The sequence below is a fragment of the Teleopsis dalmanni genome, chromosome 2 (genome assembly GCF_002237135.1).
Source record: "Teleopsis dalmanni isolate 2A chromosome 2, ASM223713v2, whole genome shotgun sequence".
In the NCBI taxonomy this organism is placed as follows: Eukaryota; Metazoa; Arthropoda; class Insecta; order Diptera; family Diopsidae; genus Teleopsis; species Teleopsis dalmanni.
The window spans coordinates 81599158-81626119 of NC_051847.1; the positions used below are offsets into that span (position 1 = coordinate 81599158).

Genomic DNA, 26962 nt, shown 5'->3' on the forward strand with positions numbered 1-26962 from the left:
TAATAATAAATTAATATTATAACAATATTGCCACATAAATAAATTTGAAAATAATATTTTTTTCTGTTTAGTAAGAATAAAAACAAATTATTAGATTTTTATTTGAAACTTTTCCTATAATTTCTACGTAATCTGCTTTTTATTTAGAGAGGAAAAACAAATTTATTTTTTTTTTAAGTTTACTTATCTTTTACTTGAATAGTATCTGATAATACTACATAATTCTACTATTGTAAATTACGAATTTAATTTAAACTTGATTTTTTTTTTTTTTCATCCGTTTATGTTGAAAGTATGTGTTTATTCATATATGAACAGATGCTTATAGATCATTACATTGGATCGAAATGAAGATTTTTTTGTTTTGACTTTTATATTTTGTGTTTTTCATGATACATTTAATCATATTTTTTTGTAAATAGTAAATTATTTACTTAAATTTAGCACAATTAATGGGATGTGTTCAACCATTTCAACTGAGAGATTTCAAACCGCCTTTTAAGCTTGATTTTGTACAATTTACAATTCAATCGTAATATTACGAAAGTGAGATGAACTATATAATAATTTATATTACGATTACTTCTGTTGTGTGAATAGCCATACATCATACATAAGTCACGTTTAACTACTAATACGAACATTTTTGAACGAGTGGTTTGAACAAAAACATCGAACAGCTGTTCGACAACCTGAGGATTCAAACTGCCAAGCAATTTGCCTGACAACGGCGTTGCAAATTTTGAGAAGTTTTAGTTGAAATTATGTTTATTAATAATAAATTCTGTATTCAATACATTTTTAATACAAGCTAAAAATATATTACTTAAGATGAATTGTTAAAAATTTATTATAAATAATAAAACCATTAAAAACAAACCATAAAGGCTAACAGTGACGGCGTTAAAAAATTTACAGTGGCGTCAAATTTTCTTATCATTGTTTTTGTTTGGTTTCGCGAACAAAGAAAGTTGAAGATTTTATTTTCATAACAATATTAAACATAAAATCTTGCTTTTATTTTAAACTTGTAATATTAGTTAATTTTTGAATTTTAATAAATTGATTTTTCGCTTTATTCGATTATGCGAAATTTTAAATAAAATAGTAAATATGAATCCGAAGGCTCGTGAAAAAATACTGAAGTCATGGGCGAGTTTAGGCGAGGTGCAACTCATCAAGGAGGTCGCAACCAAAGGAGAAAATATAGACTTATGCATTGAGTATTGGTCCAAAAAACGCAAAATCCCAATACCGGAATACGAACTATTTTTCCATGATGTCGTGCAGACATACGTGCAACGTCTGCTAATCGAACGACTTGTTTACAAGGCCGAAAACGTCCTCCGGAATGTGCAGCGGGACGTAAAATGTTTTTACTTTCAATTTGCGAATGAATGTGACAATGCAGAGCTAAGGGAGTTACTTTTCGACTATATGCAAAAGAAAGCCACACACAATTTTGAGAAAGAAATGCAGGATTTACAGCTTAACTGGGAACTGCTGCAGCAAATCCAATTATGCCCAGAAATCTTAAGCAAATATAAACAACTTCATCATCCACGCATTAGTCTTGAATCACTCGTCACGCTTAACACCTCACTTAAGCAACAACTTATGGCGGAATTGTATTACAACAACAAGAATCAGATGCTACTGAATTACTTGAATAAGAACGTTTTCTGGAACTTTTTAGTAGACAGCAAAAATGAAACTGAGCTTATACGTTGGTATTGTGCCTATCGAGATATGCATAAGGACGAAGACTCCTCAAGTCATGTGACAGTGAATGGTGAAGATTTGGTTATAATGTATGGTCAATGGATAATCGAAACGCCTATGTATGAGTATGCATTAAAAGAATTGAAGGAGCCAGATGAAGTGTTACGAAATTGCTTTGCAATTGCTGGATATTTCTTTCGAGATGAACGTAATGGTGATCCACTAAAAATGATAAAACGTATATGCACCACAGAAAGTTTTGAAATTGTAAGTTCCCAAAATTAAAATTGTAAAAAAATAATTTCTATTTCTTTTCTGCAGAACAAAGCACATTTGGAAAAAGTGCAACTGGGTTCCTACCTATTGGACAATAAATACTATGCACTATTACTACAAAATTTTGTAAGCGTACGTGAGTTAGAGGAGCTATGCGAAGAGAAGCCAGATGATCGTCCATTGTTAGAACTGATAGTCGATTTGAAGAAAAATGATTTGAATGAATTTCACGGTTTTAAAATGGTAGAATTATAATTTGTTAAAAGGTTTAAAGTTGTTAAATATATTTCTATTTAGATTGTACAATCGACTAGTGCCTATCTGGAGCAGAATGGTATTGATGTAGAATGTGAACAACCGCTAGCAACATTCTATGAGTTCCTTTGTAATGAACCTACAATTGCTTCCTTGCAATGTTTCTTACTATCGAATTCTTTACAAATTCCATATTTAAATTCACTGCGGCAACGATTTAAGAACTGTGGTATTGAAGCTACTATTAACATACCAAGTCCCTTTGAGTTTTTGCAAAAATTTAAAAATATTAATTTTAAAGAAATTTGTTATGATGTCAATGAAGTAGTTTCCTTCTCGAATGAACGCCTATGCCAAAAATATGCACCCAAGTATCAGTTGAACTTCCTGCATTATGTTAAACAACATCGTAGCGCATATGCCGTGTACTATTTGCTCACAAATCAGCTGCAACATTACGCACAAATTACCAAAAGTCAGTTGTTCCGAGCTTGTGAGAGTGTGACGAAGCTAGCACTGCAACATATGTCCGATGCTGATCTGGTAGCGCATTGTGTAGGTTTCATAGAAATGTTGGGTTTTGATACACAGCATTTGCGTTGTGTGATAAAACTTTGTCATTTCATTGAATCAGACTGCATACCACACTATGAGGAACTAATCAAAAAGGTGGAATATAAACTAACCAAACAATTGGAAGCAAATAACACAGAATTTCCAATTACTGGCTATCAAGCTTTAATGCATATTGTAAACTGCAATCAGCAACGTTATTGGCCAACAGAGATATTGCAACAATATGCCAATAATAATGATTGGTGGCGTATACTCATACTAATACAGTATTTCGAAATTCCGCTGGATCAAATAAAACTATTAAAAGAAGCATTCGAATCCAAAACAATGGGTGAACATTTACTACGGTCTCTGTCCAATGATCGCCCTACCACAAAACGGAAAAATAGTATATGCAGATTAAAAAAGCAAACAAAGACAGGAAATGCTGTATGTTTTATTTTAAAAATTAAATTCAAATTCAAAATAATGCAGATCACTAATTTATCTCAATTCTATTTCAGCAAACTCACACATCCGACGAAACTCTTACTTCATCTGTAGTGTCATGCACTGATGGCAATATATGGTCGCTGCCCTCTAATATGGAAAGCTTGAAGTATTTATTGGATACAACCGATAGACCAGATATTTTTGCATTGATTTTATTAAGCACTACATCTATACCAGAAAACTTGATTTCCAAACACATGAAATTTATAGAAATAATGATAGACAAAAATATCTATGATACCTCAACGAATCTATTGAAGAACAGCATTAAGTATGGTTCACCCATGTTAGCCCTATTATCTGCCATGGTGTCTACTACCAACCTGGGTTGGTGTTGGTTTGTTTGGGTTATCGTATCAACGGGACAATGGCTTGACATAGCTCCTTTAACTCACAAAGATACAAATGAACTGTTTTGGCACACTTTAGAGAGTACAGTGCGTTCGGGTTACACTACCACATTATACCAAAGTTTTTACGTATTTTTTGAGGTAAATATCAATTATACTAACATTTTTCAATTGTATATTTTAACTAGAAAATTAAATTCTTCACAGGACAATCCTATGCAACAATTCTTTAATTTTCTCTCTATAACACAAAAATTGCGGGACTTCAGCGCAGAAACAGTGCATGAACTGCGTTTGTTTTTGTTAGCATGGAGTAATGAGGAAATTGAGTTGCCACTGAGCATAGCACCAAAGAAGGATGAACTGATATTGCGCTGCACAAAATTACTTTTAATACACCTGGAACATAATTTCGATTCCAGTTTAGATCAGCAAAAATTTTTAAATTGCATTTGTAGTTCGGATATGAGCGATATATCCAGTTTACTGGACTTCTGTTTATTAAGCAAAGTATTTGATATATTACAGTCGACCAAGAATTACAGTTCGTTATGTGCTCTGCTTAATTTTGAACATTTATTAAAAGAAGGCATTGCGGTTTACAGACAGCTTCTAAAAGCGCTCCTGGCGGAAAAAGAATTTGATTTAGCTGTGCGATTAGCGACGTTACTACACTTGCCCATAAGTGATATTATTTATTCGAAGTGGGTTGAAAACGCAGACAATGATAATTTAAAAATAATTCCACTTCAACAATACGAAAATGAAATTGCTGAACATGCAATACCACCCAGTGTACTGGTGAATTTCTTTCTCTATGTCGCTTCACGTATTGAAACAAATCATGCTTGCAAGTACGAGTTACTCAAAAATGCACTTAATGTTATTAAGAGACATCATCTTTTTCCAAATGAATCATTTGATCGCGATGAAATAGAATATGATATGGTTATTTGCTACTTACATATAGAAAGTTCGAAAACAGTGGAAAATCTTGAAATTTATCACTCCGAATATTTCGAGGAAATTATGTTAAAAGAACGTTGTGTTCTCTACAAGTCATTTCTCGAACTTAAAGAATTGGCAGGTATTGAGGATCTTAATGTTCATACCAAAAAGGAGTTAAGTGAAGAATTGCAGTCGAAATTGATTGAACTTATATATCGTCTATTAGATGAGGGCGATATTGTAGAAGCATTACGTATACAAGAATTATTCAAATGCCGTCCGATTGACTTACGTTTTGTTGTATTTTGTATGGCACTAGCGGAAGGAATAACAACAATATTCAATATGGTACCTGAAGAACGTCAATTGTTAAGCGATATTGAGAAAAGTTCATTTGCAAAGTTTAATAAGCGAACTTTAGAAGGTAAATATTGAAATTTTTTAATATAACATATAATTTTAAAAGAAAGTATATTATTAATATTTCATTTTTCATTGTGTTAGTCAATAAAAATAGTCCCCACTTTCAAAGGCAAATATTAAAATCGACTCCGAATACTTCTGACCATTTTTTAAACCACCAATAAGAAATTGTCGTGGCTTGCAGAAATCTGCTTATCTAATCCCTTTTATGAGTGGCGAACGGCACTTGATCGTTGAACACAACGAGTTACTCCAGAACTTAGATTCGGTCGTTCTTGGAACCAATAAGAAGTTAAGCTCACATTGACAACCAATTGCATTCACTCAAATGAGAAATGTAAAACACTGCATTTAATAATTAAATCAGGAAATCTGATTTTAAAATTCTTATTGAGAGTATGAATGCTCGTTGAAATGTGAAGAACTCTGGGACATATAGTCCCACTGATACTTAACAACTTAAAATATAACTGCGTCAACATGTACACTAGTTAGATTTATTATCGATTTAGTTGAATAAAAATTCAACTACTATCTGTTCGATGGATCTTCACTGACTTGATAGAGCTGTAATCCTTTAATATTACAGACGTAGTCAAATTTAAAGACTTATTCCATTGGTTTGCTTCTTTTTAAATAGAAGAGTAGCGCCTTTTCAAAGGATGACGTTCTTGCGCTAGTTGTTTAAGACTTCTAAGGAATAAATGGTGGATGCCTGGTCAAATCTGTAGACCAGAACGTTATTGTGGATTAAGTTGGTCTACAACTAGGTCTCTAATCAATAATTGATTTCAACCGAGAGAAGTCGCTACTGGCGCGACAGTCGAGGTAACCGTCAGCCTAAAGAGCTGGTTCACCCCAATAGTTATAATAAGATAACCTTCTTCAGCAGAACAGAGTTCAGATTGCTGGTGGGATATCTAACGGGTCACCATGGACTACGTTACCACCTCAACAAAATGGGTCTGTCCGAAGAGATAAAGTGTTGACTCTGCTTAGAAACAGAGGAGACATCCAGCCACATTCTATGTGACTGCCCAGCCATGATCTGGGTCAGGAGTAGGTCACTGGGTCGGGAACTGCTCTCGCCTTCCAACATTAGGAGGTCCTCAACGGCCGACATTTTAGCCTTCATTCGGAAGGCGGAATGTCTTCTGTTGGGTTAGAGTCTGTTGCAGCACAAAAGATCAAGCATGGTCGCAGTGCTGTGCTCAAGTGGAAGCTAGTACCTCGTTCATTCTTATCTATCTTATCTAATTAATGAAAACTTTCATTCAAAAGTCTATAGCATTTAAGCATTTATTAAAAAGTTATTTTAGAATAGAAATCATAAGTTTTTGCAATTTAACTGATTTATTTTTTATATTCCTTATTTAGATTCTCCATCTTCGATTCAATCAATCATTGACTTTTCTGACAGCGATTCAACATTAGAATTCGAGGAAATACCCTCCAAACATAAACGTGATACATTAGAAACCATACAAGGAATTGCCTCTAAACTTAAGCACGGTGTGGACATGGCCAAACGTGTTGTAATGGTTTATCGAGCTGCAATGTACTTGGACAAAGAATATTTGGATATTTTACGAACCAAAGATGCTAATGTCTTATTAAAAAGTGTCACAGCAGAAGAATGCATGCATCGTCTGTTAGTTGTTAGTGATATCTTAAACTCTACACAAATGACACCACAAGAGGTATAGTAGTTTATATGGAACAGTAATTAATGACTAACTAATTTTTTCTCTTTTAGATTGCAGATTTATTGGCTTTTGAAATAGCAACGGCTATAGTAAGACCACGATTTTATATTTTTAGTGCTGATCAGCACTCAAAAAATAGTTTTAAAAATGCAGAATTATGGGGTTATAACATAGATCGTGATTTTCATCTCTTCTTGGAACTCACTTCCAACACAACAAAACTAGGCAATTGTTTGTTGGACTACTGTGATGCTTTAAAAACGTATCGTAAATTTCAGGATAACAAACCCTATGAACATAATGCTGTCTTTGAAAAATTACTAGAAATAATAGCGCTTTATGGTCTACCTGTACCAACCACACTGCCAACATCGACGTCAAATGAACCACCACAAGTATTATCACATAAAAAACAGAATCTCATATATGTTGAACTTTTGATCAAAGCACATCAATGCTTTGTTAATGAGTGTTCCATGGAAGGCATTGCAAATGTGTTAAATCGTGCAAAAGCTTTAAATGTAATCTTAACAAAAGCGAAGTCTTGGTCATTAATAGTCCGTATGTTAATTGGTATTGCACGTTATCGTGAAATGTTTTATTGTTTCAATTCTTTGATTGAAAATGAACAATTTGAGTCTCTGTTGGGTCAGTTTGATAAGGAAAAAACTGTTGCATTGCGTCAGGCGATTGTTGTGTATTTGCGTGAATATTGTCCAACGAACTCTAGAGAACTTTTTAAACTCGCTGCTTTGCATTTTCTTATGCACAAAGATCTTGCGGAAATGTGGGAACAAGATGCTCAAGCAATTATTTCAAACATACTTACAACTGCAAAGGTGACTGATCCACAACTATTGGAACAGACTAGTACAACCAATTTATTAGCTAGCAATGCGAATACAAAGACAATTATACCAAAATTATCAATTGGAACGGAAATAATTACTTTACTACACAACGCATTAGATAATTATACACACGCAGCCGAAAACTATTTACTGGACAATAAGTTACTGTCTGCACAGAAAAGTGCTTATTTAGCCGAAATGATAGCAATGCAAATAGATTTAGCCACAAAGGCGCTCAATAAAACGACAACACCACATTTGTGCGTTTGTGTTATAAATGTACAAAGTCGTGATGAATTCCGTGACTTGGTCAATATTGAATTAAGGTAATCTTAAAGTATTTCTAATTTTAATAATAATCCAACAAATATTCACACATACGCCTAATCCATTTATTTAGTGTTCCGCAAACTTTAATATTGAGCCGAGCATTAGGATTCGATGTCAATTGGACGGAGGCAATATTATCTCAATATGTTATTTCTAACAAAAAAACCTATTTAAGCGATTATTTAGCTTACTTAGATTTAAATGATGGCATTATTACTAATATTGTAAAAGGGTATGTAGTCAGTTAATACCTTTTACCTTTCGTTGTAATTTAATTTTTCTAATTTTGCTTTCTCAGATATCAAATATATTTGCAGCAAAACAAAGCCACCATAGTTATGGAGGAGAATCTTGCGCATTTAATCGAATATGTTAAATCAATTACTTTGAAATATAAATTAGCTTCCATTTTGACATTAAAGGGAATCGTAATGTCCTTAATTAACGATCATACAATCTATTATTTAAGAGACACTAACTTTGGACGTAACGAAAACCAAAATATGCCTGATATTTAAATTAAATTGTGATAAATTATTTTAATATAAACATTTTATCTAGAATAACGCAAAATATATAAATTTTAATAACGTATAGTGTAAATTTATGGGAAAAGAAAATGTCTTGCCTATAATTTGTATACTTATATTAAATCAAATTTTTAAATAAATAAATATATAATAATTGTCTTTTACATAAATAAGTTTTATACAAATTTAAAATGTTTATAACTAAAATAAAAGACATACCTTTTCAAATTTAATATTAAAACTAAAATCGTGGCGTCATATACAAAAACAAAAATGACGCAGTGCAATTGTAATTAACCGCCGTCTTATTTAAATAGTTTATAATTTTAAGAAATAACTCAGTTTGATTATTGTGTAAATACAATATATTCATATTATATATTTTACCTTTCTCTTAAAAACAGATATTAAGTAACTGAAAAATTTTCACTTTCATGCGCTATTTGAATGTTTTAAAATTCCACAACTGTCAAGATTTTTACTGTTAGAGTACAGGGTTGCATTTGGGAAATGGTCTTTAAAAATTATTTCAAAATAATTATTTTAAACAATACAAAATTTTTGTTTCAATTTAACTCAGCTGTGGGGTCAAATAAAAATTGAATATTATTATTCTTATGTATATTGCATTTTTTACATATAATATAATATTTTTTTGCTCACACATATGCACCACAGTTTGTTTGAACTCACTGAACACACCTATACGAAATATTGACAACTCTGTTCAAGTAACGAGTAAATACTTTTTCTCATAAGAATTGTGAATCTTGTTTAGCGTGCGAAGTCCGTTCAGTCGTTGGATTTGATTGATTGTTAATATAAAAAGTAAATTTCCTGTTCATTAATAAAATAAAAGTAATTATTTTATAAATTTTTAATATTATTAAAGATAACAGAAAAAATTTGTATATTATTAGGGAAATGGCACAAAGCAAATTGAATGATTTGGCTGGAAAATTTGGCAAAGGTGGTCCACCTGGTTTAACAACCGGTCTAAAAGTATTAACTGCTTTGGGACTTACAGCATATGGTATAAGCCAATCTCTATATACCGGTAAGAAATAAAAATATATTTTTGAATGTTTCTAATAACTTAAAACATAAAGCATGTTTTTGCATTTATTATAAGAATCATAACCTCAAAACGCAAAATGTTTATTTAGATTTCATAATTATACTATATTGTTACATAAATTAATTATTAAGTTTCATTAAAATAATTCCTATTCATTTGTTTTAAATAAGCTTTCATTTAAACTACAATTTATTTCTAAATTTTCGCTTCACCGGCTACATTCAGTTGCATAACATACGGCACTCGCAGCATCATGCAGCAATAATGTTATTATTATAAAAAGCCAATGATACTGAAACTAACTAATTATTATTTATTATTAATAAAAAACTTGTCATATAACCCTTTATTTAAATTTATATAATTGTATTATATATTTATTTTAGTTGATGGTGGTCATCGTGCTATTATATTCAGTCGCTTAGGTGGTATACAAGGTGATATTTTATCTGAAGGCTTACATGTTCGTATACCTTGGTTCCAATACCCAATTATTTATGATATTCGCTCAAGACCTCGTAAAATATCCTCTCCAACTGGTTCGAAGGATTTACAAATGATCAACATATCATTGCGTGTACTATCACGTCCTGATGCAAATCGTCTACCAGTAATGCACCGTCAACTTGGTCTTGATTATGATGAGAAAGTATTACCTTCAATTTGTAATGAAGTGCTAAAAAGTGTTGTGGCTAAATTTAATGCTTCACAATTGATTACACAGCGTGCACAGGTAAATAAAATACGTTTGTTATTTAAAAATTTTTATACAAGGTATTTTTTTCTAGGTATCACTTTTAATACGTAAGGAGTTAGTCGAACGTGCTCGTGATTTTAATATTATTCTGGATGATGTTTCCTTAACTGAACTTAGTTTTGGCAAAGAATATACTGCTGCTGTTGAAGCTAAACAAGTTGCTCAACAGGAAGCACAACGTGCAGTGTTCTTTGTTGAACGTGCCAAACAAGAAAAACAACAGAAAATCGTACAAGCCGAGGGTGAAGCTGAAGCAGCAAAAATGATATCCTTTTTAAAACGAATTATATTATGTAGTTAAATTTGATAGGAAGTTTTCTTAGATATAATTTCTGTGAAGTATAATTACCACTTGAGCTGAATTGCTCTGCTCTTTCAGAGATCAAAGGTATCTCAATTTGATAGATTTGATTGGTGTCAAGTTAATTTCTACTCGACATTGAAATGAATTGCTTCTTTAGAGACTACAGGTCTTTTAATTTAAAGTATACAAATCATAAAAATGCTATGTTGCAATAAAAAGTGTTATATAAGTTTGGGATGGAAAAGAATTTTGTTAAAAATTATATTACATATTATATGAATACATATAATTCATATCTGTTCAAAATATATTAATCAACAGTGAACATTTATATAATTTCAACAGCAAAAGTTTGCCTTTATATTTGAACTTTCTGATTATAAAGACCTTACGCTAAGAACTACCCTAACGGGCATCCCCATCAAACAGACACTTTCTTAAGTAGTAATGTGGTCCTGGGCCACCATTAAACTCTACGTTTTTTACATTTATTTTTATTCATACAAAGTTCTAGGTATAAGCAAGTATCTAATAAGCATAGTGATAATAGAAACTTCCTCCCAAAACGCTTACGCCCTAATGCAGTGTCATGAGAAGAGAACACCTCTTAGAACAAGAACAATAGACCTCTTAAGTGGCGAATTATTCCAAAACCCCTTTTGCTTGGGCACACTTGTTTTATCATTGCAATTGCAGGCGGGACAGGAATTGTTGGCATGAAGTGCATAATATCATTGTTTATTCGTAGCTGTCCATTAACTTTACAATTTCTTCCTACATCAAATGTTTCAATATCCACTTTAAACCCTTTTATTGGATTTTAAAAAATTTATATTATTAATAACTTTTTTCATTGATTGCAAAATTTTTAGCATATGTTTTCCTTAACTGTTATGTTTACTTAGGTCTGGCTGTCAAGGAAAATCCAGCTTATTTGAAACTCAGAAAGTTGCGTGCTGCACAAAGTATAGCTAGAACTGTAAGTTAATAAAATTTATTTAGTATTAGAAACTCTTGTATGTAAAACTATTGTAACATTTTAATATTACAGATTGCAAGCTCACAAAACAAGGTCTACCTATCAGCTGATAGCTTGATGTTGAACATCCAGGACTCTGGCTTCGATGACATGACTGAAAAAGTTTACAAAAGTAAATAATTAAATTTTGATAAATATTTTCAAAACAATTAACAAAAAAGTTAATATCATTAAACATTTACATTCAATGATTTATGTTGAATTTGTACTGTAGGAGAATAATGTTAAATTTTTCTTATATTAACTTCCAACAGTACTGGCACAGTAATTTATTCTGTTTGGATTTAAGGATAAGTCTCCAAAATATCTAATAACTTTTAAGTAATATAATTTTTGAAATATTGTTAAATATCAATTATGTTGGAAGTTCATTTTATTATGTTATATTTTTATTTTCATTGAAATTTCTTTACTCAGCTTTGCGCTCATATATTTTTTATTAACTTTTTTGTTAATTTTTTATTTTTTTAAAAACATATATATTGAAATTCTTAAAATTGAATTGAAAGAAAAATAGTTTTAAGTTGGAATTACTTATTTGATTTCTTCCATTTCGTAGTATATAAAATATTTTAAATTAAAATTAAAATCTTTAATGGAAATTTCATTTTCATATAAATTTGTAGAATTCTTATCTATGTTATGCTTTTTGTTAATTTTTCACGAGTTCCTTAAGTAGATTGGAATGTTTAAATTTGTAAGATTTACATTATATTTCAAAATTTTTGCATTTAAAATTGCTTAATAAGCAAAACTTGTTCCAAACAAGCAATTACGAACAATAAAGTGAAAATAGACTTAAAGCAATGAATTTGTAATTAAAGGACATTGTAAAATGTTATTATATTATTATATATAAACTAAAGAACAAATTGTGTTTTAATTAATTTTAATTAATTTAATTTCATTCATTATATCCCCATTCCATTCTCATGCAAAATTGTGAAAAATTAGCAAAAAGTTAGTTTATTTAAAATTATTAAACTTATTTTGCTAATTGTTGTTAACAACTTCAATTTTGCAGTTCGCACGGATTGGTATGACAATCCAGTCACTGGCAAGAAAGCTTCTCAGAATTCCTCCGGCGTATCAGTGGGCAACGTAGCACACACTCAAGCAAATCGAATGGTCTAAATAATTTAATTAATTTATAATCACAGCTTTAATATTTAAATGTTAAAAATGTTATTTTTTTACTACAATGACGTCATAAATTTAGATTTATAAAAAAAATATTAAAAATTGTTGCAATATTTACAACAATTAAACGAAGTTAATTAATTTTCTAAGCAAGAAAGTACAAATTTTATACTTAGTATAAAAAAAATCAAATAAAATCTACTAAAATAACTATTATGGGTTTTTTAGATTGGAAATAAAGCAAATATAATTTAAAGTCTAAGTCCAGAAGTGGAGGGTCTACACTATGAAACTTACGTGTCATTTAAGATGGTCAACTGCCGATCATTTGAAATTTATTATTAGGGTAAAAATAAGATGATGATGAGTTTATGAAGGGTTCCAGATTGGGCATTAGGGTGGTTTTTATATTTTAAAAATTGAGTTCCTTTAAACAAGCTCCCTTAAATTTTTTCCTTTAAAAACGAGCAGCAACATACTTTTTTTTACGATTAAAGTAAATTTAGGTGTTTTGCTCTGCATTCAAAGTATTGGAAAATCTAGAAGAATATCGGTTTTTTGCAAGTTAATAGATCAATACTGATTTTACAATAAACAAATGTTCGTCTGAGTGATATCATTTCTCTAAAATATAACACTTTCTTATCAATGCAACATCGTAACATGATCCATCTATAGTTTTTTTTTTGTGACAAAATCAAATATCCGTCATTAATGGGTTAACGTGAATCCAAAAAGGATCACTATTTATGACCTATTATATTATACATTAAAAAACTATCTCGAAAATTGAAATCATTTCCTATGCAAAATTAAAGAACTAAGCATTGAGAGGGTTGCTGTTTATGACAAATTTATATATCTTATAACGGAACACATCTTCAGACATCAGGAAAGCATAGACCATACAAAAATAAGGTTTTGTAGGGCTTTTATAAAGAAATCAAATGTTAGAAAAGTAAGAAGTATTGCATTAAGCATATGTGCGAAGTCTGATCAATACATACGATCAAGTCTCGTTTTAGGTAAAGAACCGAAAAATCATGTCTACTATACGGTATGTAAGAAGTAAGATGAAGTGGAAGTACAAAAAGATGTTTTGATTCCAGTTTATCTCTATTTTTGGGTAAAAATACAATAAATATTACCTTCATAAGACAAATCATAACCGAATTGAACTATAGTGGATATATAATATTTTGAATTCAAAATTAAACTTTATTATATATAACTGACGGATTATTTTGACATGCTATATTAAATATTAAGCAGAGATAAAACAACTTGGATGTTTGAATGCCTGAACGATTAGATCAGGCATTCAATTTTGTAGACCGTAGCGTTATTGTACTATATAATATATTGGTCTGATGAAAAAGTATATTTTAAATAAAAGAAGTCGTTGAAGAAGTGCGGTTCCAGGTAGCCGCCTACTTGATATGCCCATTTATTTTTACAACAGTAAACCGTTCTTACACTATAGAGCAGTCTAAGACTATTGACAAGTTATACAACGAGTTTGCATAGTCTGTGTAACCATTGAAACATGAATATGTCTGTGGAAACAGACATATATATACATTTAAATTAGATCAGAAGGAAAATGTTGGGTTGTGAACTACAATTCTGGTTTGATATTAAAAAATTCTCAACGGGAAACATTTGGCCACCATTCAAGATACCGTGACCTAAGTTGGGATATGTGTTCAGCCGGTTATTTTCATTTTTGTTCTGGTAAGATCTATCCTACTGAAGAGATAAGGTAATCATAAGAAATTTATACCTTAGTACTGTTTTTTTCTGTTTTCTTCCTGTGGTGATAGATTACTAATACAATAAAGGTAAAGATCTTAAAACTTAATATGCATGGTTAACTATATCCCAATTTCTTAATTGCAATTGTATTCTGTTTGCTGTTGTTGTAATCCGCTGGGACCGCTTGTGAAGTTCCTTGGTCGTTGCTGGCGACATGTAGTTCCGATACGTAGACCCCGTCGTTCTGTGTGCAAGTGTTCTCAAGCAAAGATGCGAATTGCTTATAAATCACAAGACAGCATTATAAATATAGTAATACAAAATTTTATACAAACATTTATATATTTACCTCTTCATTAAATATTTTTTTATATTAAAACAATTAGTTTAATTAATTAAAATTGCATAAATTTATTTAGTAATTTAATTATACGTGGGCTATATAATATCGTTATGAATAATACTTAATTGTGTTGGGTTTAGCTAAGTAAATATAATATATTCGTCTGAACGATCTCATAAATTTGCAAACACGACATTCATACAATATTAATAGAAAAAAAGGGATTTATCCTCTAAAGATATCCTTTATGGTTACGTAAAAATAGTTCTTAAGGATAGTGGGTAATGCTTATAAGAACGATAAGTGTAAATTTGTTTGTGGGTCTTATATAATATAAACGTTAAAGTAGTTGAATGCGATTTAAGAACGATTTTTCCCTAAATACTATATGCGTCCATAGATGAAAGGTGTCCTTTGAAGTTTAAATTGTAATTCCTTAATTTTGCGCTTACAACTAAGGGCAGTAAATTCGGTAGCGTAGAGTATGTGCACGATCATCTCTTAATTAAAATAATATATTAACCTTCGTCAGCTGGATTAGTAAATGCTGTAGCCGCAGCTTAGCTGACTAGAATTTAATTATTATACTTGAGAAAGAAACATCAAGCGGTCGAGGGAGGTTTATTTGTGCTAACGTTTGCACTTACTACTGAAGGATTGTTACTTCCGCGATTATTTTCACTACTCATATTATCGCGTTCTCGATTGCGACGTAATGTTGAGGTGGATGGCGCTGAAGTGCTTAATGAAACCGAAGCATTTAAGCCACTATTACCTACTAGCAAGCCGGCAACGTCATTGGCTAATATACTACGACCACTTACAGCTCTTCCAGGCACTACTAAATTATTTGAAGCCGCTGACGAAGTTGCAGAAGTTAATGTTGAATTCGCATTATTTGATGATGATACGCTACTGTTGCTACCGCCAACCACTGCAGCTGCCACTGCTGCTGCAGCAAACGTCTCTGCTATTGTGGACAAAGGTCATAAATTCGTTGTCTGCACAAGACCACGTTCCAAATAGAAACATTCTAATACGGCAGCACCAACAGAACTACGACGTGCAACCATCGAACTAACAATTGTCCATTTATTAAGGCGAGTATCATATCTTTCTACAGAGTTTAGAGAAGAGGAGCCATCATTACCACCTAAAGCATACAAAGAGCCATCAACTTCGACTACTTCATGAGTGGACCTGGAACAAATATTCGTAAAGATATCAAGTGTAAATAAAAACAATTAATTAATTAATATTTTCTTACCTTCTGGAATGCATGGCCGCTATTGGTTCCCAAGAGTTGCGCCTCAAGTTGAAACGTTCGCCGCTTGACATACACATTGTACCATCATTACCGCCAACACAGTACAAATAACCATCGTTTGACGTAACTCCGCAACTACTTCTTCGTGCTGTCATGCTAGGTACCGGACACCAACGACCAATACGTGGATCAAAACGTTCTACACTAGATTGATAATTCGTGGAATCAAAACCGCCAAGAGAATAAATGCAATTTTCCAACACTGCCAAGCGACAATAACGTCTACGTGTGCTCATAGCTGGACAGGAGCTCCAGATGCCAGTTAATGGATCATAACGCTCCATACTGCTGAGACAAGATGCTCCGTCATAACCACCACATACATAAAGTAATCCATCATAAGCACAAATACCGAGACAAGAACGTTTAGTACCCATCGGTGTTATATTGGTCCATTTATTTATAAGGGGATTATAGAATTCGGCAGTTGATAAATCGCTTACACCATCATAGCCACCAACAACATAAAGTTGTTTGTGTAGCGACGTAACACCGGAACGCGAACGTCGCCAAAGCATCGGTGCGATCTGTGTCCAAGAATTGGTACGTGGATTGTAAACTTCGCATTCATTATGTATAGCAAATAGACTGCCACCGCCTACGGCAAATACATATGGTTTCATGCCCTCTGGTCTTCGCTCCTGAGTACGTTGACTACTCATCAGACTACGTTGCTCGGGCAACAAATGATATTTCATAGCTTCGAGTAATAGTTCTTTGCACTGTGAGTCTTCGCGTATAAGTGTTTCAGTCTCTACGCAAGTCATCAGAAAATCCCGACTTACAAGCGGTAAACGTACGTGACTCATGAGTTCTGCAATATGGTTTTGCCGTTTGTCTAAATCATGCTTGATCCAATTAAGAACTGCTAAGAATACTTTCTCTTCCGAACAAATATTCAGTTGATTATTTGATATTAAATCTTTGACCTAAGCGGGAGAAAAAGTTAATAAGAATCAATGTTTTTACTATATAATACCTCTTCAAAGGGCAGAAGAAGAAATTCTTCAGTACCAACAACTTGTTGAAAATTTTGTAGTGCATATTTGTGGGATCTTGTATGGAGTTCCTCGCAAGAATGTGCATCTGTAATTATGTTATTGTTATAAATTATTTAAAAATATAAACGAAATTTCGTAAAATTAAAGTCGACAAAGATATTGTGACTACTCTCACTGTGGTCCAGTTGTATGGAATTCTACTCTAACCTACTACTCTAGGTTAATAAAGCGTAGGAATATTGCTACTATAATGCGAGTGAGCAGAAAAGCGCAAATACAAATTTTTGAGTGAAAAAATAAGAACATTGAAAAAAAGAAACACATATACAACAGCTACAATTTAAGATGGTTGAGCAGTTAATGAACATTAATCAACTCCCATCATCTGAGGTGCATATAATGGAAGATTTTTCTTAAGTTAGATTTCATTGAAGCAAAAAATATAACACGGAACAAAATCCATTTTATAATGAATATATATATTATCAGAGTCCAATTTTGAAACGATAATGAAAATATAAAATTGTATATACAACTTAAAAATAAAGCTATATTATTTTTATTTGATATCATAACCATAACTTGTCCATGAGAACAAAGTAATAGAGTTCTTAGGTATTGTGAGATTAACCCAAAATAGTGACGACTGTGCATTTGGTATAAAGAGTCTTCTGGATATAAGTTCCCTTGTACTGCCATTTACAGTATACAAATTATTTACGATCGCTTTTTGCGACAGACGAATAGAAATTTGTCAAATCTTACCACAGCTATAGGTCAAAGGCGACATGATTCAAATTCTTCAAATCTATGTGAATCATGCCTATCAAATCAAATCTTTAGATTTGATCCATAGAATAAAGGTATAAGTTTCTAAAATAAAATAGGTTTCCGGAATAGTAACTTTTGTTTATCATGTTCACTAGTGTCCAAAAATGAGACAGCTGACATCTGTTGTGACATAGTTCAGGGTTATTTTGTTCCAAATTAAAGTTTGTGGATAAGCTAACCTTTAGCTCAGTTAGTTCAGATAGTTCAGCATGTCCTATCGGGAGATTAGTAAAGTACTCGCAAACAAAAATCCATTCAGCTAGTTATAAACCACTTAAACTCTTTAAATTTACGAGGAATATTGAATTAAAAAGGCTTTGTATTCTTCTTGAATAGTGTCATCATCGTACCAATTTAGATACCAAACTTGATAACGAGTAGTATTTATTCAGCCTGTTTTGGACATGTATAAAATGTATTTAAGAAAAAGAATCTAACTTTCATAAATTCATTTAACTATTTAATTAATTTGATATAAGTCAGTTTTTTATAGTTTAACTAATCAACTTCTCGTGAGAAACTATTTAATTTAGTTTAAAAATTAAATAAATTAATTCACAACATAGCATATATACTGATTTCAAAAATCAAGAAAAATGACTTACCAGCAAAACTTCGTATGCCCAAACAGTTGGAAGGATGCAATTGTCTGAGCAAAAACTTGCAACAAGCTTCACGCACCGAGTGTATCTGCAGCAAACCAGAGGCAGGAAGCAACACTTGAACGTTTTCCTCGGTAATTGTTATTTCACCCGTGTATGAATAATCGATGAGCAGACGTAGCGCAATCACATCAACATCATGTAAACGAACGATTCCTTGGGTACGTTCTAGCATATCATCTGCCATGTAGGAAGTGACCACGAGAAAATAAAGTACAATTTATTTATAAATATAAACGTACAAACAAATAATCAAAGTGTTTAATTCCATTTACCATTGAACATTGCATAAAAATACGGTGAAACCGAAGCGAGCACGACTTTGTGGGCATGCAGAGTGGCTCCATTAACTTCCAATGTAACATCGCAAAGCTATAAAGTAAGAAATAATTGGATTAGAATATAAAAATTCGATTTATTTAATGCCAGAAGAAAAACAAATACTAGCAGGTGTAACAACCTCTGCTAACTCCCCTAATCCCCAAATAAACTATTTATTTTAATTCCACTACAAACGCTTCAATTTGCTTCAATATTTGCTTAACCAGTCGCCGAACGGGGATTAAAAAGCAAATATTTTCGTATCTTTGAGTGTTTGCTTTTCAGTTGGCGTGCTCTGCTTTCTTCGTGGAACGGGGTTTGTTTTAAAGCTACTTCTTCTTTCACTTGTATTTCTATTTGTATGTAGCACAAATTGGATTAACCACACAGTACCGCAACACAATTTAACACTTTTAAGGTTACTGCAGAGTAGAGGTGTTTGACTCTTTGAAAGGAAGCGACTTCGGAACCCAACGTATGGATTGCGAGCATGGATGTCAATGTTTGCAAATAAAAAATTTAAGTTTTATTTTTTTTTTCTAAAATGCAAACATAAGAATGTAATGGATCTATGGATACCAAGTCTCACATGAAACTTGAAACCATTTTTATATTAGGTATGATGGCCATGACAAACTTGATGCAACTCCCTTATGGAATAAGGATTATTAAAATTGGATTTGTGTTATTGTTAAAGAATTCAGTTTACTTATGTGTCTTCTGTAAGAAGCTTGGTATTCATACATTTAAAAATTGAGAAGAGTTTAGTAGTACTTTAGTAGGTTCTTTGTAAAATGCTTAGGATACGGTTGGGTATACAAAGTTTGTGAGAAAAGCATGTTTTCTTAAACTTAATGTTATTGAAATTGATGAAATGAAATGTGTATTTTCTTCAATCAATTATTATTTAAACTTATTAATATTACCGAAAAAACTTAGCACTACAATATTTCGTATAACTACTTCTGAGATTGACAAATTTTGGCTATCTCTTAAAAGTATTTTCATAAACATTAAATAACTTATTTTCGCAAAATGTTTAGGTTCGACCAAAACGGTGCTACTAGTTACTACTAGAGACTACGGTACTACTAGAGAACAATATATTGCATTATTTTTGGTTTCTCTCTCTTCAGACACTTCATATTCCGTAAAGTATTATCTAAATATATCTACATCTCTTTTTTGTTATAATAAAGGAAGTTGGAAAGATACGCAGAAATCACACGGAATAAGGCTACTGTAAAATATAAAAATAGTTAACGAACTCATTAAGATGAACGAAATAAAAGACTACCAGAAGCTTTGAAAAATAGAATTAAAAGCAACATGTAATACTGAAGCTAAGCGAAGAGACACAGAAAAGTGTCTAGTCTAGAGTTATCGCATAACGAAAGTCGCCCTGAAATAGGATAAAAAAGAATATAAAGTATTACAAAGAATATATAATCTGCTAAGTAAATGTCGATTAGAGAACCAATCAATATGAATGAAGATCCTTATTGTGACTTTTACTGCAGTTCTGAGACTATGAAGGAAGTACTTTACATCTACTTTCATAGTATCCAGCACATGCATATTAAATATATTAGGTACGTACTCTCTAGAGGATCTAAATAGCACACACCTACAAGATCTTTCATTGAGAAACGTCTTCAACTTAAGTTTTTGACGCATTAGTGGCTAATTCATATTACTCTAAAGTACCTATATTTTAGAGATGGATTTTCACAATATCTTAATAGATATTTTCGAAATTAAAATTTCTCTATATACTGTAAATATAAAGAAGAAAGTTTATGTAGATTTCTGTTTTTCTTTCTTGTGGAATGCATAATAATGAGAATTTTTTTTTTTAGAACTTTAAGTAAAATTTTGCATAAATTTTAAATTTCACATATAAAATAAATTATAATAATAATAATTTAATTTAATATAAATATTTGCTTTCTTAGTGACAGCTAAGCGGTTTTGGGAGCTTGAGTGATAGACACTCAAGAGCAGTCAGTGCAACCCTAATCAAAGCAATCATTAAGCAATGTTGCTTGAACAAGCTGACAGTACACTCATAGGCTAGTCAAAAATAAATAATAGAGATACCTCTAGCAAGGGCAGAACTAATGCACTGTCCAAAGGTGGTTTAAAAATTCCAGTCATAGTAATATCCACTATATATATAGCAACAACAACCTCTTCTCTTTAATTAAACTATTTGGAGGTATTACATATCTTAAAAAAACGAACCAGTTAAGGAAAGACAAGTACACGCTTAAAAATTCTGTTACACAGTTTGAAGGACAGGTAGACCTCTCGGGTATCAGATTCTTCCAAAAAGGATTGACAAAGTTGTGGGCGAAATGATTGGTTGAGTATTATTACTCAATATTTATCAAAAGTTATCGATCTCTTTCAAATTTTAATTAGTACCGATAAATTTCTTTTAATTAATATAACTTAACTTCTTTAATTTTTTCTTTTAGATTTTTATTTAATTAAACCCAATCCGACTTTCGTAATAAAATACAGTAACTCAAAACAATATAAGGAGTTTATATTATTTTGATCTGAACTCTGTATAAATTTTAAATTGAGAAATAATTACAATCAAAAAATTAAAACAAAGTTCTATTTAGTAATTACTTTCCAAACCAGGACGCTAATTTAGAATTTTCGAGAAATACACTACACTTACTACCATATTTTTTTTGCTATCTTGTACATAGTCTTATCAATTTCGATCAATATGGATTTAGTGAAAACGTACGCAGCAGTAAAACTTTATTCAACATCTAGATATGATAAGACCCAGCTTCTAAGCAACGGTAAGCACATTAGCTGGCATCTTTAGAGTTTAAAACTATACTACTTTAAAACCTATACATATAAGATAGCATCTGATCATTCAGCTTGGTTGACGTTCATTAATTAGCTACTGCACTGACAAGTTCAACAATAAAAAATAAGTATTTAATGAAAAAAAATTTGACCAACACATCGGAAAAAACGCAACTACTTTAACATTTAGTGGAATATGACTTCGGTTATATACCTCTATAAGTCTATATAGTTACTATATAAGATAGTAATTGCACGTAGATGAAAATAATAATTGATTGTTTTTCACTTAGTGAGTGTCGACTAAAATAAGGAAATAAAATTAATCGTTATCGACAACAAAGAGGTCCACTACAGATACTAAGTGACACTTAAAAAGAAAATAAATTTTGTCATTGCATCTTAAAGTTCGCTAACCCGAAATCGGCATTACTAAGAATACAGATCACAAATGTATTTCCGTGAAAGTAATTTAAAAAAAATTGCTGTATAAAAATAGCTTGTATAGCCTTTTAAATTTAAGGAATAAAATTTCTATATTAGGAATTTTATTGAAATTATTGATAAAAACCAGTAATAAATACGATGTAGTTTTTTATATCTCGCAAAATTATGCCCAAAAACCACAACTGCCTTTAGTTCATAGTCGGATAATTCAAAGTTTTATGTGCGATTACATATAATTCAAAAAGTCACCATCTGCCGAAGTTATCAGAACTTGTAAAGAATGAAAGAAAGTATAAAGCCGGATTTGAATTCTGGTTTTGGGAGCTAAAACAAAATTGTTATTTGTAAAATAACACTTGCCTAATTTTTTGGGGCGTTCGTGGGACGTTCTTTTCCCTTAATCCTTGATTACGGATTTGCATGAACTTAGAGTTACAATTTTTATAAGATTCTGTGCTTTTTTCCAAGGATGCCTAAACCAAAAATTTTTATTAATTTATTCTTGCCAGGTTTACTAAAAACACGACACCCATATTTCTTTAAAATTACAATGTTTGAACTTGAAACTGTTATTATCTGTGACAGGCGTATGTAGAAAAAGATGAGTTGCGAAATTTGAATTCAACATTACAAAATAACCTAAAACCGTTAAAACCTCCAAAAAGAATAAAAATAACTATAGTTTTGGGGCACAATATAATCAATGCAACCAAGGATCTATAACGATCCCATTCCACATAACATACTCTCAAATTAAAACTATTGATGGTGGTTTTTTGGTATAAATTAAAACAGCTGAAAAACCAAACTACTCTTAAGTTATGTGTACTACTAGTTGATCGTCCTAAAAACATGGTTTCAAAAATCTTAAAAAAATACTAATCGTCTCTGTCTCAGATATAGATCTTCAGAACTCATTGTGTGTATTTTTTGTGTAGTTGGCCGTTATAGACGTGAGTCGTGTTTGTGCGCGGCCAATAGTCTGCTACAAACAATGCGATCAGCGGTTTGTTGCCACGAGCAGAGCTACATATCGCCCATATCCGAGTGCACATATTATTGATTCATATCATTGGTTACCTGACCCTTCCACCGAAGATGCGAACTAGCGGATACCGAATCAAACAACTTTTTAACCAAAAAACGTTTGTTGGAGTGCCTCTGATGCACTACTTCAATTCACAAAAATGTTTACTACAACATTTACGCTTAGATTTAATTCTATATAATATAGCTAGGAACTAATAGGTCTATGCATGGTCTACGGCGATTTACAACAACCTTACGTAATCAATGTATACCACTTTTTCATTTTTTCACTAAAAATTTTCATTACACATATAGGTGGTCTTAAACTAATTTTATATTTAAAATTAATATATGAAGAGCCCATCAGTAAAATTTATGAAAAAAGTTGGTATGAACTACAAGCTGACTATAATAAATATAAAGTTACATTCTGTCTTGAGAAATTTCACACTTTTCATACCACACTGTCTGAGCAGTTAATATCGTCTAAGCCTTTAGGGATTCATATAACAAATTGTACACTAGAAATGCTCTCAAGCTGCAGATAAGCATGTGAATGCTCACACTTTAAGTGAATGCCCATATGTATATGTCCTTCAACACTTTAAAATTTTGTGATACACAAGTGAACTCTCTATGAGATGAAGATACCCACCATATAGAGTATATACATTTATGTGTATATGCGACTTTAAGTTCAAACATCAAGTGCACTGCACGTAATATGAATTGCAATTTTCCAGTTGTGAATTGTATGAAATTTCGAAACGACAGTTTTATGTTCTTGAGTTCAAATTATTTTAAAAGAGGCAAAAAGAAAAAATAATTTTGTTACAACTGTTTAAATATGCTGTCTGCAGACAGAAATTCGCATTAACACTTGAACTCGAAAAATGCAAAACATTATTTAATAGCGCACATGCAGAGGAAAAATTAATTGCTCATACGCCCCGTCTTACAAGAATAATTAATTCATTAAATGAACCTCTAGGACGAATGTGGCGGATGCTGTAGACAATTATACTTTTTATTTATTTTCTCTTCGTTTAAATATTTTCATATATTAAATTAAAAATAATGCTAAAATATTATATATTTAATAAAGAACTGTAACTTGATCTCTCTATTTCGTTTCTAGTTAAAATATGTATATTTACGTACTAATATGTTTATGCTCGTAGATAAATATTTACAATGATATTATGAACATTTTCAAGTAGATATAGATTATACAATTAAATTCTAATTAACTTAATAACAGTAAATTTCTAGTAAAAACATAAATAATTCATGTTAATTTTTTCTTGTCGAGAGTGATGAAAAATTAGGCGGATGCGAATAGCAAAGAAAAGATAAGAACAAACATTTTTTGTTCTTGTTCTCGCTGGCAATACTCGAAACAGAGTTGCAAGGTCAGCCAATTTACAATAAATTAACTAAATTTTTGTTTTTGTCTTTTCTTTGCTATTCGAAACCATCTAAATAATTTATTTTCTTATCTTTTAAAATATCGGGTTTTAACCTTTCAAGAAACTTTATGCGGTGGGGGAAAAACTAAATGTGTCCAAATATTCAAAAAATCTCTCTTTAACAACTATAAAATAAACAGAATTGAAAAAAAGAATTAGAAACACGTGTCTTTATCAGATCTGTAGATATACACAGAGATTTTTGAGTTGACATTATTGAAAACTACATTCAGTAGAGTACATTTAGTCAATTAAAAATATTTTAAAAATATCAGTGTAATAAAATTACTGCAATATATCCTAGTGCTATAACCAATCATCATTATATTTATCGTATTTATCATATTTCTCTGACTTTCTCTAAGAACCGCTATCGATTAATATTTTTATAAATTACAGCACATAATTGAAGATATAATTAAATATAAACGAATATAAAAAATAACAAAAAAAAATGTAAATAAAAAAAAACGTTGACTGACTTTATGAAAAAGAAATCTTAATATAACTATTACAATGACAATAAAATTATTTAGAAAATTCAACTAACATCATTTAATTAACCATAATTCTAAAAAATCATCTGGAATGACGTCAGGTATATTATTTTTCAAAATTGGTTTATGAATAAAACATAATATAATTTGGTTTACACATTTGATTTGACCTATGTACACGTTTTATATATTGATATACTTCCTGGACAATAATGAAGTAGAAACTGATCAACATTGTGGTGTTATCCCCAGAACCAAGCCTAAAACTATTTCAGGAAAAAAGATAATATTCCATCCAATACACTTCCTCAATTAGGGCAAAAAACCATTAAAGTTAATTAATTAGTTAATTAAAGAATTAATTAATAGAATAATATATTGTTTTGATAACTCGCGGCAAAGAATGGATATTACGTATCAAGCATGGAGATTACGTATCAAAATTAAAATATATTCTTATAGAAGCTGCAGGAAAGAAGATAATAAAGAGATATCCGAGCACTTAATATGCAAATATCCAGGTGTGGCAAAGTTGTGATATTCCACTATGGAAGTCTAAAACTAATGAGCCTAGCTGAGATTTCAAACATGTGGACTAAAAAATAATTTCATTCATCAATCACTCAATTTCTTATAAATAAAATATATTTTTTTCTAGAACATAATCTCCGGGTGTGGTGACAGAACGCTGCTTACACGCTAATCGGACAAAAGAGGTAGCTTTAAAGAACAACAGCTGCCACTAAAATCAAACAACAGAAGTAAAGAAACTTTTTATAAACTAATAATAATAATAATAAAACAATAAGTTATTAATTCCAATTTCTAGCGGCATTTATACAAAAATTTGCTTCTAACAATTTTCATTGATAATTGTATTTAATTTAATCTACATTAAGTGACTTTAAAAGAACGAATTTGTTAATTGCCTACAAAAGCCGTTTAATTTCGTTGCCTACTTCAATTAATTCAAAAATTAATTAACGCAAAAAATTATACAAACTTTTACCGAAGCACGCAACCTGCGCCTACGTACACTGAAAGCAAAGATGACGTCCCGCAATGCGGCAACAAGTAGGAATATTTAATTTTCGAACCATAGTCTAAAGAGTATGGGTAAAAATTATATTACTAATTACAGTGAAAGCTCGTTTAAACGAACATTGACGAGACCGGCAATGTTCTATCTACTTAAGAGAATGTGCTTTTTATGAAAAATAAATACTGTGGACTAGCAATCATGAATGGCTGCTACTAATGTTTGTTTCTAAGAGTGTCTGTTTAACCGAGGTATCACTGTACACAGAGCAAATGTTTACAAATATGAAATAATATAAAATATAAATTATTTATACGATTAAATGATTAATTATATATATGTTGCATTTAACTGTATGATGTATGCATTTGTTGCGTTCAAACAAAATGAAAACTTAATGCGTTTTTTGACTGTTGCAGTAAGTAGCACTTAAATGCACTTAAGCAGTACTTTTGTTACGCAAAATAAAAAATTTAGTATATAGTTAGTGACATTATTAAACTTTAATGTGTAATTTATTTATTCATAATGCAAAGCTAAATGATTTTGTACGTACGAAAGTCGTACTCTGTGTTTAGTAAAAGTTCACTGAACTGTGTATTAATTTTTACTGACGCTAAATTAATTTG

The 26962-nt window shown here is 31.1% G+C and overlaps 3 protein-coding genes across 5 annotated transcripts in view; 2 read left to right on the forward strand and 1 right to left on the reverse strand.

Moving 5' to 3' along the window:
- The first annotated feature begins 1053 nt into the window (after window positions 1–1053).
- Window positions 1054–8551, forward strand: LOC119678515 (spatacsin-like). Its single transcript, XM_038090374.1, has 9 exons — window positions 1054–1989; window positions 2044–2241; window positions 2296–3258; window positions 3333–3812; window positions 3879–5043; window positions 6420–6742; window positions 6799–7925; window positions 8000–8161; window positions 8228–8551. The coding sequence occupies exons 1-9, from the start codon at window positions 1114–1116 to the stop codon at window positions 8445–8447; spliced, it is 5514 nt and encodes a 1837-aa protein (XP_037946302.1). The 5' UTR covers window positions 1054–1113; the 3' UTR covers window positions 8448–8551.
- Window positions 8552–9137: 586 nt separating this feature from the next.
- LOC119682382 (prohibitin-2) lies at window positions 9138–12840 on the forward strand. 3 transcript variants are annotated; one of them, XR_005252581.1, is made up of 8 exons: window positions 9144–9317; window positions 9380–9516; window positions 9924–10270; window positions 10326–10559; window positions 11500–11577; window positions 11650–11749; window positions 11892–11958; window positions 12662–12750. XR_005252581.1 is itself a non-coding variant. In XM_038095813.1 (7 exons), exons 2-7 carry the CDS (start codon window positions 9384–9386, stop codon window positions 12769–12771), a joined length of 1002 nt encoding a protein of 333 aa, XP_037951741.1. In that variant the 5' UTR covers window positions 9138–9287; window positions 9380–9383; the 3' UTR covers window positions 12772–12840. The 3 variants fall into 3 exon arrangements, 2 of the variants coding, with proteins under 2 accessions (XP_037951741.1, XP_037951740.1); XM_038095813.1 differs by lacking the exon at window positions 11892–11958 and having other exon boundaries at window positions 9138–9287; window positions 12662–12840; XM_038095812.1 differs by lacking the exon at window positions 11892–11958 and having other exon boundaries at window positions 9141–9317; window positions 12662–12840.
- Window positions 12841–14946: 2106 nt separating this feature from the next.
- LOC119680228 (kelch-like protein 17) overlaps window positions 14947–26962 on the reverse strand; it is a 54292-nt gene continuing 42276 nt past the window's right edge. The window contains exons 5-9 of the mRNA XM_038092940.1: window positions 18972–19068; window positions 18640–18876; window positions 17182–17288; window positions 16143–17131; window positions 14947–16075 (exon numbers count right to left, since the gene is read on the reverse strand). Of these exons, the coding sequence (XP_037948868.1) occupies window positions 15862–16075; window positions 16143–17131; window positions 17182–17288; window positions 18640–18876; window positions 18972–19068 (1644 nt within the window). The 3' untranslated portion in view covers window positions 14947–15861. The remainder of the gene's footprint in view (window positions 16076–16142; window positions 17132–17181; window positions 17289–18639; window positions 18877–18971; window positions 19069–26962) is intronic.

What these genes read in the sequence shown, in the direction of transcription:
- LOC119678515 (XM_038090374.1), top strand. Translation starts at nt 1,114, where the DNA reads ATGAATCCGAAGGCTCGTGAAAAAATACTGAAGTCATGGGCGAGTTTA. An exon ending in CCACAGAAAGTTTTGAAATT is followed by an intron (nt 1,990 to 2,043) that starts GTAAGTTCCCAA and finishes TCTTTTCTGCAG; the next exon opens with AACAAAGCACATTTGGAAAA. An exon ending in TTGGTCAATATTGAATTAAG is followed by an intron (nt 7,926 to 7,999) that starts GTAATCTTAAAG and finishes CCATTTATTTAG; the next exon opens with TGTTCCGCAAACTTTAATAT.
- LOC119682382 (XM_038095813.1), top strand. Translation starts at nt 9,384, where the DNA reads ATGGCACAAAGCAAATTGAATGATTTGGCTGGAAAATTTGGCAAAGGT. An exon ending in AAGCCAATCTCTATATACCG is followed by an intron (nt 9,517 to 9,923) that starts GTAAGAAATAAA and finishes TATTTATTTTAG; the next exon opens with TTGATGGTGGTCATCGTGCT. An exon ending in AAGCTGAAGCAGCAAAAATG is followed by an intron (nt 10,560 to 11,499) that starts ATATCCTTTTTA and finishes TGTTATGTTTAC; the next exon opens with TTAGGTCTGGCTGTCAAGGA.